Source organism: Branchiostoma floridae, chromosome 14 (genome assembly GCF_000003815.2).
Source record: "Branchiostoma floridae strain S238N-H82 chromosome 14, Bfl_VNyyK, whole genome shotgun sequence".
NCBI classification, from domain to species: Eukaryota; Metazoa; Chordata; class Leptocardii; order Amphioxiformes; family Branchiostomatidae; genus Branchiostoma; species Branchiostoma floridae.
The window spans coordinates 9,178,245-9,189,779 of NC_049992.1; the positions used below are offsets into that span (position 1 = coordinate 9,178,245).

The following is an 11,535-nucleotide window of genomic DNA, read 5'->3' on the forward strand; positions in this document are numbered from 1 at the left end:
TTGAAGAAGGTGGGAGTGCTGGCTAGAAAATTTATGGTGAGTCCCTTCTTTGTGTTGGAACAAGTTTAAACTTTTGCAATATGGAATTTACCAACACAGATGAGCTTTCATTCGGATTAAGAAGTTTATTTGCAAGTTCGTGCCCGAGGGCTAATTGCAAGTACATGGTACAAACATAGTAGATATGCAAGTGACAATGGACAGTTGTGAACAATATTCTACTCTAATACTAGTGTTGGGTTTTCTAAACAGGTTGGGTTTGACTTCTTTTTTGGAAGCATAGGGAGACGAAAAGCCCCACCTTTTCTAAAATTTGTGGGTTCTGCGATTTCAAGAGAAAAGTGGCTTTTCTTTCGTCTGTCAATGTGAGAAAGTTGGGATAAGTCTTTGTGGCTTCTCCTAACAGAGTGATTCTTTCGGTTTATAGTGTGTGAGTGGGAAGGGGGTTGGCGCTGACTCTCGTTTTCAAACATGTGGGCCCGCTAGCGAGCGCAAACATGACCTTCGCGGCATGAAAACCTGGCCCATGTGTTAAAATCGTGAATTAACACCCCCTCATTGATTCTGTATAGGCTTTGGTTTCTCTTAAAACAGCTTTGAATTTATTTAGTCTATGAATGGATTTGGTAGCTTAACTATCTTTTTGTGTTATCGTATTAATAGGAGAATTGCTTGATACTTCGCGATTATGTGACAACAACATTCGGACCATTTGCCAAGGAAATGGTTCAACAGGCGGCTGACTGCAGCAGGACAGAGTGGAAGGTAAGGGAACATCTGAATCAATATAATATCATCCTATTTTGCGATTCCTGAATAATATGATCTTAATAAAATAAGCCAAGAGTACATTAAGCATAATGTGATAGGTATGGAAATTGTAATTTTTCTGCCAAAGAAACAATCCATTATGACAAGTGGCCAAGATTAGCGTATCCAAGAAATATCATTTCTATCATTAGACACATGAAAGTCGAGTGCGCATGTGCAGTTGAAATGCATTGTGGGCTGAGGTCAAAATTCAAAGTCCCCCACTTGTAAACAGCTCTTCGTCTAGACGTGTTTGGGCCGTTTCCACATGGTTATTTTTTGTTGTATTTTTGAGAGGCCTTAACCTCTGACCTTACCCACAATTCTCTTACCCACAATCCTCTGTGGTGCTGGGATTGTGAGATTTACCATTCTCGATGGCTTTTAAAAAACAATAGCCTGTTCTACTTTTCAGACTAGTTTCGTTCACGTTTTAGTCTACCAAAAATTATTCTCTGTTTCACACGAGTCAAAACCAAACGTATGTTCACTTGCAGATGTGTGACTAATTATGAAAGAACGTCGATGGACCAAAGCCAAATGCAGGAAGGGGCGTCATCTGTTTATCCACTTTGGCAAAATGTAGGTTTTTTTCCGCTTGATCATTGGGTCTACTGATCGCCATCAGTTTATTACATCTTGATCAATGAGGGCCATGTTACATTCGGCGTAGGATTGTGGCTGGGGCTTATCATTGAGGCACTGTCCTTATTAATTCCTTTGAACATGTAAAGATCAAACATAAACTTACATAGAAGAAAAAGAACACTTGCTGGTGGAACTGTTCTAGCCCCCTATCTAAGTTAACAAATGGTGATATAACAGATTGACAGACCAGAAAATAATAATTATGGTAATTGATATTCCGTTTGATTAATGCATGGTGGTAGAAACACTCGCTGAAGTATGTAATGACTTAACTGGGCTTATCTTTCTGCCAGTCTGTCTATCGGTATGTTTGTGTTTTTTACACTGCAGTTTACCGAAAAAAGGGTGAAGTCCGCTATCTCTGAAATACTTTGTTATGTAGAGGTTGTCATTGACACAAATCTTCATTTTATTGTTCATGGCAGTTTATATTACGTCTTTTTTCGTTGGTTGCACAGGTCATGGCAGAAGAAGATGCATCCTCGTTTCGAGACAGGTTGCAGTATCTTCCCGGCCGCCAGGGGACGTCGTGCCGTTGTTACGCGGGTTGGACAGGAGAGAGATGTAGCGTTGGAATTCATGAAGAGTTGTGAAAATAAACCAATAAATAAACAAACAAATAGATAAGTAAGTAATAAACAAGAAACCTGAATGCTAGTGTCATGTTGTGCTGGAAACACATTTTCTATTTTTTTTACGGAAGCGTTGTTTTTGTACGTACTTGTTCGGATCCATGAGCTACTTGATTAACTTCTCTAATTAAACATCCAATGTCCATTATATACCATCACTGTGGTTTCTGATTACTCATAAACTTACCAAACTAGATATGAATTATCTTGTTAAGATTAATTTTTAACTCGGAGTGATCCTATTTCTGACCAACCGTTCGAAGCACATTCGAGCATTTTGAGCTCCTTCACTATTCTCCACTTACACACTTCCCATAATTAAGTGCGAGAGGGTTCCGGATATGGATGTTACTTGGATGCTACCACAGTTGCTCAGGGTGCGAAACCAGGGTGGAACCAGCTAAAACCTTCAGTACGAGGGCGGAAAAGCATATAAACTAATAAGTTGTCTGGCGAATATAGTACAGTTATCATTTGGGCCGAGAATCTTACAAGTTTTGTGGTCAGAAGTAACTACCTAACACGTGCACCACTGTGGCTGTTAGTTGGTTTCTTCCGATGACCTCAAGGGCCACACCTTGGCGTTTCGTCTGCAGCCTTTGTTTTTTCCTGTCGGAAAGTGATTAAACCATTGTCCTGTGATCGGTTCCACACCAAACTATCATCTCCTTGATGTTTTCTGTGTTCGGAATTGGTTAGAACCAATTTTCTGTGCCCTTGGAGTCAGTTCCGGAGTTCGGAGCAGCCATATCCGGAACCCTCTCGCACTTAATTATGGGAAGTGTGTAAGTGGAGAATGGTGTCAATCAAAATCAAGTTACAGAAGCGACATCTAACGGAAGTAGTGTTAACTGCATGTACTCAATTGACGCTCGCTCAATTGGATTAAAAAAGTGGGCGGACCAGTAGTGCAAGTAGTACGCTATTATTGACTACTACTTATTCCATTCGACTGCATATGTGTTTCAAGCTAGTGTCTGCCTTATACAAACATGTCGACGTACACACCAGTTTCCAAACCCGTCACCCTTGCACTGTTGACGGTGAGCCTGTCAACGCTATGCCTCGGGGGGCCGTCTCTTCCGGATAGACCCTTCAATGTTATCTGGAACGTACCAAGCAGGTCATGCAAAACAAAATTTGGGTAAGTTCAAATCAAAGAGTTAACTAATCACATTGTAGCTTAAAATTCGTATTTTTTAAATTTTTGTCCTTTTTCATTTCCGAGCGTTTAACACGTACGGCGCTTTGGAATGACTAGTGGTGAATGAAGGTGTTGTTTTTTAGCAGACGTTTGATTGTATTGAACTGCATTATCAGACACTCTATAATCCTGATTCAGTCAACCGTTGGAATGTCTTCTCTGAATGGTTCTTCTAGAGTTGACCTGAACCTGGGACAATACGACATCATAGTGAACCCAGGCGAGGCTTTCATGGGCCCGTACATATCACTGTTCTACGAGAGAAAGCTGGGCATGTGCCCGTGTTATCACGAGTACCATCTAGACCAAGCGATCCATGGCGGCCTGCCACAAGTGAGTGCTATACTTTCTACTGATAGCCTTGACACTAAAATGTCACATTGTTAAACACAAAAGAATACGCAACCTACATAACGTTATATGGAAAGTACTTTGATAAAGAAAGGAGATGTCGGTGTGATGAAAGGACAGATGGATGATATGGTCTTTACAGTGAATTTCAGTTCAAGCTAAACACAAGTGGGTATCTGTATCTGTATCTGTATCTATATAGCCGGTATAACCGCCATTCGGCGTAACACACCAGCTTCGCAGGCACGCGGCGCGGCAGCAGCTGGTTATATTACACTGAACGATCCGTCACACCTAACTTTTGCACATCTAACTGCAAGCGTTCTTTAAAACTATCCAGAGAAGATGCCCCTACTGTACTTGGTGATAACAAATTCCAATCTACGATAGTTCTGGGAAAATACGAATTTTTGAACACATCAATCCTAGCTTGGAAACTCTGGTACTTGAAGTCATGGCTGTTTCTTGTTCTTTTTTGAGCTGGTATTAGATACTTATCAGTCGGTACGTCCACCAGCTTATTGGTCATTTTGTACATCATGCAAAGTCTGGACATTTTCCTTCTGTCTTCAAGTGATGTCCACTGTAGATCTGTTTTCATTTTGGTAACACTAGCATCCCTGTTGTAGTTGTTTGTACAGAATCGGGCAGCTTGGTTCTGTACCCTTTCAAGTTTATCTTTGTCTTTCTTTGTATACGGATCCCATACTGTTGCAGCATATTCAAGGTTAGGTCTTACCAGTGACGTGTATGCAAGTGATTTTACGCTGGCTGGGCATGCCCACAAGTTACGTTTGATCACTCCCAATGTCTGTTTAGCCTTGGTTGTTATTTTGTTAACATGGACACCCCACTTCAGCCCAGTTGTTAACGTAACACCTAGGTATGGGTGGCTTTTTGTGGTTACTAACGTCTGACCACAAAACTGGTAAGGGGACACATTTGGCGTGCGTTTGTTCGTTATGTGCATGATATAGCACTTATCAGGATTGAACTGCATAAGCCATTTCCTTTGCCATTCTTCCAGGGTGTTCAGATCTTTCTGAAGAAGTTGTGAGTCATTCTTTGCAGATACCTCTATATATAACAGACAATCATCGGCGAATAACCTCACACTTGAATCGAGATGGTCTGGCAAGTCGTTTATGTACAAGAGGAAGAGCAATGGTCCCAGAACAGTCCCTTGTGGAACTCCCGATGCTACTTTAACTGGAGCTGAGGCCTTCCCTTCTACCACTACCGTTTGCTCTCTATTCGTCAGGAAAGCCTTTAACCAGTTTAATGTAGAACCTTGAATTCCATAGTACTCCAGTTTTGTTATGAGTCTGCTATGTGGGACTTTGTCGAAGGCTTTAGTGAAATCAAGTATTGCTAGATCCACCTGTCTTTTATTGTTCAGTGCCCCAGCTATGTCGTGAACTGTTAAAATAAGCTGTGTTTCTGTTGATCGCTTTGCTCTGAAACCATGCTGGTAGTCCGTTAGTATATTGTGGCCTTCCAAGTGTTTCATGATATGGCTATGAATAATGTGTTCGAGTAGTTTACAGGAAATACAGGTAAGTGAAACAGGTCTGTAGTTACTGGGAACCGCTCTATCTCCCTTTTTGAAAATGGCGCATATGTTTGCATCTCTCCAGTCTTGGGGGATTTCTCCTGTGTCAAGCGATTGTTGGAAAATGTTAGTCAAAACAGGTGCGATTTCACTGGCTGTCATTTTGAGGAACCAAGGCGGTATTTGGTCGGGCCCGGATGCTTTGGACGGATTAAGGCCTTGCAACATTTTCTCTACACCATACGTAGAAATGTCTATATGTTCCATAGGAGGGGTGCAGGGGTTTCCAAGAGATGGCATGTCTGTGGTGTCTTCTTCAGTGAATACACTTTTAAACTGTGAACTGAGTGCTTCTGCTTTCTTTTCACTGTCACTTATAATGGTGTTCCCCACCTTCAGAGTGGCTACCCCAACAAGGTCTCTCCTCAGGCCTTTTATGTATGACCAGAATGTTTTGGGTTTGTCAGTTATAGCTTCTCCAAGTATGTTCGCCACGTATTTTGAGTGTGCTGATCTTATGCTTTTCTGTACTCCTTTTTTTACTTTCTTGTATTTGTTCCAGTCTTCCTCTTGCCCTGTTCTCTTAGCTTTATTGTAAAGACGTTGTTTCTTCCGACAGTGTCTTCTTAAGTTTCTGTTAAACCAAGGCAGGTTGTATCTGCTTGATGTCATTTTACTAGGAATGTGCTTGTTCATTGTGTGCTTCATTTTTCCTTTGAAGTCATCCCATTTCTGTGTCACTGACATGTCTTTTGTTCTCTGGTTAAAGTTTGTAGCATAGTCCTCGAGGTCATTCTTGATAGCCGGCTCGTCAGATTTCGTGCGAATGTACACTTTCCTTTTTGGTTTTTTGTTCTGTTTGGGTGCCAAGTTCACGTCCACTAGAACCATGTCATGGTCACTTATTCCCGGAACTACTGTGGTCTTTTCAATTATGTTTGGGTTATTAACTAAGACCAGGTCCAAAATATTACCATTTCTAGTTGGTTCCTGAACTGTTTGGAATAGCCCATGGTTATCCACTAAGTGCAGTAGTTTCTGTGCCTGTCCTGTAGAGCAGTGACCACCAATCATGTCTTCCCTATCCTTATAATGCATTTAATGGCAAATAGAAGCTGTCAAAAGTCACCTACCTGACGTTTCGTTCTCGAAAAACTAACATTGAGAGGGTAGCCCGGCTTCTAAAATGTCCATTCTCAACTTTTCGGAACTTTCTGACCACTGGAACACATGTGATTTGCATCCAAACGCAACTCGGTGACCTTTGACCCCATCTGGCACTACAATGACAGCTACATAACAAACTTCTTTCTAGTGTCCAGGCACCCAAAACAGGCTTGAAAGTCTGGTTTTTTCGACATAATAAAAAACCTACAACCCTTACCTGTAGAATACAGCTCCAAGATGCCAACATTTCCAAAGAAAAACACATCTTCTGATACTTTTAAAAATCAATCCTGAGGGGACTCACCGGGGACCTTCTGCGCAGCCGTCAATTAGGGTCATTGCCCTGTATGGTTCTGAGCGTTGTCTGTTGTGCTGACATCCCAATTTATACCGGGGGTATTGAAATCTCCAAGAATGATCACATTGTTGGAGTTTATCTTAGTTCCCACTTTATTTATAGAGTTGTCAAGCTCACCCTAGGGTACTACACCTGCCACAAGTAGTTACTATAATTTCTTCCGATGACCTTGACACAAAAGGTCATACTGAGCCGTTAAACATGGTATCTGATCGGGACGTACTTGGATAAGGAAAGGAAATGTCAATTTTATGAATGGGGCAAAGAGATGGTGTTGTATTTACAGTGAAGTTCGGAAGTTAATCGATTTTTTTAAAAAGAACATCGAATCCACGGAAAGGAATTTGGCAATAGAATTGAATCGGCTTGAATTGAAATCACTAAGCTTATTAGTGACGTAGCTTCGCGTATAGCACTGTTTACATAGCCGATGCTGTAGGTCTGATGTGATTTAGGGTTTTATCATGGTCAATGTTGACCGATGAAGATCCTATACATCTTTTAAAATGCTACGTTTATGCTTTTTATTGTGATGTGTAACTTATTTATTGATTACATTTAAACATTTCATAATGCAGAGGAAGCTGTCCTGTCATTAGCTAGCTGAGAAACAAAATTGGCCATTAACAAATTTGACACTATATAAAACATATTTGAATCCGTTTGATTGTTTCAGTCATACACATGGATTTAGTCTTTTCAGGGTTCTCTGTAATCTCCAAGCAGATCCTACGATAGCACAAGTTAGTATCAAAAGCTGCCAGAGGAGTGAGGCCGGTCTATAGGAGTGTGCTTGCCTACCGGGATCTGCCAACTGAAACAGGGAGGAGCATTTCTATTCAACTATGGTGTTAATGGCAAATGTACCCCTGTTGGCTGACTACACTCCTTGGCCAGTTTAGTACTATATTATGCCATCGTAGGATCTGCTTGGATATTAGGTTCTCTGTCGTGTAACGTTTTCTTGTACTTGTGGCAATGGAGGTCCCGTGTCTGGGTAGAGCCATACCCCAGGCACGTTAAAGAACCCGCCACACGTGCGATGGCGCGGTGTGAGTGGTTCAAAACATACAGTACCTTGGCCGCACCAGGGGCAATTACTGTCGTATTGAGGTCAGCTGAGTGGCGCCGAATGGCAGCTCGCTCCAGACCCTTGCGATTTAGCCTCACCTATTGTAAGCTCCTCGCAATTCAGCCCCGGGCTGCAAAGAATGAGTAGTCGGCCAAACCCGCCCAAACCCAAACCAATCTTTTACTTGTACTTTTTACGCAGACAGTAGATTTATCTGATCACAAGGAGAAAGTTGCAGACGACATAGCCCGTATCGTACCTGATGCCGACTACCAGGGGCTGGGTGTCATCGACTGGGAGTCCTGGAGACCGCTCTACGAGAGGAACTGGGCAAAGAAGGTACAGAAAATAGACACAGAAAAGGAAATCCTATATTTCAGACTGTTTCCGGGGCCTCCCGGGCCCAGCCCAATATTTTTGGGGTCCCAAGGAATCCCCCCCCCCCCCCCCCCCCCCCCTAGTTGAAAGAATGGGAGAGGCCTGGGATGTGGCAAAGTCTCTGCCTATAGGGGTACTAGTAGCCTCCACCAGGCCTTCCTACGGGGGTACAGACGGGGATCGTACAATTCGGGAAAAAAAATCGGGAAATTGGCCAGGGGAGTCTGTCTACGCTAAGATTAATGTTTCTCCTCCACGGCAGGTCAAAACTACCCTGGCAACGCAAATTATTCTCCCTATAACAGCCAGCGTAGTCAATCTGGCAGAGACTAGGGTACTAGTACGTTAGCTCACCTAGCTTGGCCCTAGAAACAGTCTGGCATCCAGGCTACGGAAAGGCAGCGTTTGCAAACTTATGGCATGTCATTTTGTAGTAAGATACATTTAGCAGTAACAAAACACAAACTCATAGTATCTCTTTTCAAATTACAAAGGACATCTATAGAAAGCAGTCTGAGGAGCTCGTTCAGTCAAGACACCCAGATCTTTCTAAGAAAGAGGTGAAAGCCAAGGCTAAGGAGGAGTACGAAACCGCCGCGAGGGCCATGATGGAGGAGACCTTGGACTTGGTGAAGAGCCTGCGCCCAGGAGGATTCTGGGGGTTCTACCTGTTCCCGGACAGTTACAACAGCCCGGGCAGTATCCGGAGCAGGAAGGGAAAAACATACGGCTGTCCACAGGTAGGTTTGCCTGATTTGTGTTTGACAGCTGTCACTCAAAGTTGTGAAACATTCTCTTCTCTCAGCTAAAATAGCTACATGACTTCCCCATCTCATGACAGGCGCCTACGTATGTCCAACTCGCTGGCTTATTCAGCACTGATTAGCCATCAGCCAATCAGATACTCCCATCTGTAGGAGGTAAAGTTACCAGCCAATCGCATTGCCTCTTGACCGTAGGCGACGACGTGATTGGCTGTTGACGGCTGAACCGTTGGAAGCTAACGCAACTAGAAGGGCGGATAGTACATTAGTAGACCGGTACACCAGGCTTGCATGTAGAAGTGGTTGACATAGCAGATCTAGAGTATGGATTTATGCAATAAATGATCATGATACACGCTTTTTTGACCAAGTTTAGATCTATTACGTTCCTTTGTTATGTGATGAACACAAGGAGGAATATTGAGTCTATCGCTTCTCCTGTGTTCTAGAAAGTAAAGGATCAGAACGACAGGCTAGACTGGCTGTGGGAGGGTAGCACAGGACTGTACCCTTCCGTATACGTTACCTACATGTTCAAGAACATGGTCAACACGGAGCAGTTTGTCCGGGGAAGAGTGAACGAGGCCTTCCGGGTCATGGACTCCAGGCAGGGGCAAGACATCCCGATATACCCCTACATGTGGCTTAGGTATGCGAATGAATGAATGATCGAATGGACCAAATTATTGTTTCCCTATCTTGTATATGATATGTGATTTGAAATTTCATCATATGCTTTCTATGAATTTATATCCCGCGTAAATATAGCAATCTCAGTCAAATCCCTTGTTACCTGCATGTATGCAGGTATGGTTTTGATGCTGGTGGAAACTTTTCGGTAGCCGGGGATGTAGGGCGCTGTATCTCGTGAACGGATGGTGCGAGCACAACGATTTTTGGTACGTGGGTTGGGGGTGGTAGCCTGACACTCAGGTGTGATTTTGGGCCTCCTGGCGCTTGACCTTGACATTGAAGGTGGCATTTTTGGTGTTTTTGGGGCACTTTTGGCGCTGTGTGTCCGGAACGATACGCGCGATTGCAACGATTTTTGGCGCATGGGTGGGGGGTTGTTGCCTGTTGCCTAGGATTGACTTTGGGCCTTGTCGCGTTTGAACTTGACCCGGCAGGTCGAATTTTGTGTCCGGGAGGGGTGTTTCCGGAGTTATATCTTCTGAACGGCTGGTGCTGGCGCGATGATATTTGGCACATGTGTCGGCGGTGGCTGAATAATGCTCAATTTTGATTTTGGCGCCCTTGGTGCTTGAACTTGACATTTTAGGTTACCTTTTGTGCGGGCACGGGGCGTGCGCTGTATCTCCCGAACGCAAGGTGCCATTGTGTTGCCATTTGGTACGTGAGTTGTTTGTGGTGTCCTGGTGGTCAGGTTTGATTTTGGGCCTCCTAGTGCTTGAACTTGATACTGTATAGGTTGACCCTGTTTTAGTGTGGTTGGGGCATCCTCCCAATATCTGCTTGGTTTTAAAAACAGATTATGGTTGGGTGTAGAACCATCATCTGGCCTGGGCCACCTTCAATGTATCAGGTTACTTAGTGGCACTGACAGTTTGCCAGATGACGGGAGTGTGCCAGATTATATATCTGTTGGTCAGGTATAATTGGAGTTTGCTTATTACTCTTTGTGGTGTTTCTAGAGCTGTATAGTACTGAGTTTTAAGTTCCGGTACAAGTTCCTTTACCCTGTTGGCAATCATGGTTGAACTTGAACTTAAACAGAAGAAGATGCAATTTTCTAATGTGGAGGAGAACTGTATAGAGTGTGGGCATAAGAGAAAGGTATGTGTATAATTTGTCCTGTGTTTCTTTTTGTTTCTTTGGTAATGCCATTTCCATACTGTATACAGGTAATTTGTTGTTTTGGGCTAGTCATATTCGCTTGGTTTTTGGGCCTGCTTAATCTATGGTACAGGCAGGGTTAAGTGGTGGAGGCTTAGCTTTGTTCTGTTTTAAATTCAGTATCGTTTGTTGCATTTTGTCGCGGCAAATATATGATGAAATTCCCCTTCTAAGCAACTGCTCATTGGTTTGTGGGGATGTTTGCTGGGTGTTTGCTTTGACTACAACAGCTTCTGAACTTTTCAAAGCTTCCATTGCCAGCAGCTTGCCATCTATAAATGGGATTGACAAGGACATTTTTCATAGTAAATTATGCTGTTAAATTTGGCTTAGATACTACAGGAGATTTAGGTTTGGGTTGGATGGATTGAATGAAAATATCATACCACCCTGGGGACTAACTGTTGCTGCTGCATGGGGGCTACCACTATTCATGTTGTCTAATGTCTATGGAACTACAGATAAAAGTATCATTGGTCAAATTATGCGAGTAACATTCCGATGTCAAGTGAATAACACCCCAGAAATAAATCTTTAATGAATATCATTGGAAGAACACAAACCAAGGAGACTTAGCAGCTGCATTAGGTCAGTACATTGAAATAGGAAGATATTAGTATATCATGTGACAGAGTAACTACATGTGCATGGGCCATCTGAGACAAAAAAAGGTAGCGTCTCAACAACTTCAAAGTACTGTGGTTGGTTACATACTTAAGAAATCGGAGTACGTCGAACGGTGGCC

General features: G+C 43.0%; 2 protein-coding genes and 1 long non-coding RNA gene across 3 annotated transcripts in view; all 3 read left to right on the top strand.

Annotated features, from left to right (window-relative positions):
* Positions 1-1,057, top strand: part of LOC118430088 (hyaluronidase-1-like) — a 6,166-nt gene extending 5,109 nt beyond the window's left edge. The window contains exons 7-8 of the mRNA XM_035840798.1: positions 664-765; positions 1,046-1,057. Coding sequence (XP_035696691.1) covers positions 664-765; positions 1,046-1,057 — 114 coding nt within the window. The remainder of the gene's footprint in view (positions 1-663; positions 766-1,045) is intronic.
* Positions 1,058-1,135: 78 nt separating this feature from the next.
* Positions 1,136-2,245, top strand: LOC118431128. The gene is made up of 2 exons (XR_004832933.1): positions 1,136-1,392; positions 1,917-2,245. It is a non-coding gene; the product is annotated as an uncharacterized LOC118431128 (long non-coding RNA).
* Positions 2,246-2,993: 748 nt separating this feature from the next.
* LOC118430089 (hyaluronidase-1-like) lies at positions 2,994-9,601 on the top strand. The gene is made up of 5 exons (XM_035840799.1): positions 2,994-3,234; positions 3,471-3,627; positions 7,996-8,133; positions 8,667-8,912; positions 9,386-9,601. The coding sequence occupies exons 1-5, from the start codon at positions 3,083-3,085 to the stop codon at positions 9,599-9,601; spliced, it is 909 nt and encodes a 302-aa protein (XP_035696692.1). The 5' UTR covers positions 2,994-3,082.
* The last annotated feature ends 1,934 nt before the right edge of the window (positions 9,602-11,535 follow it).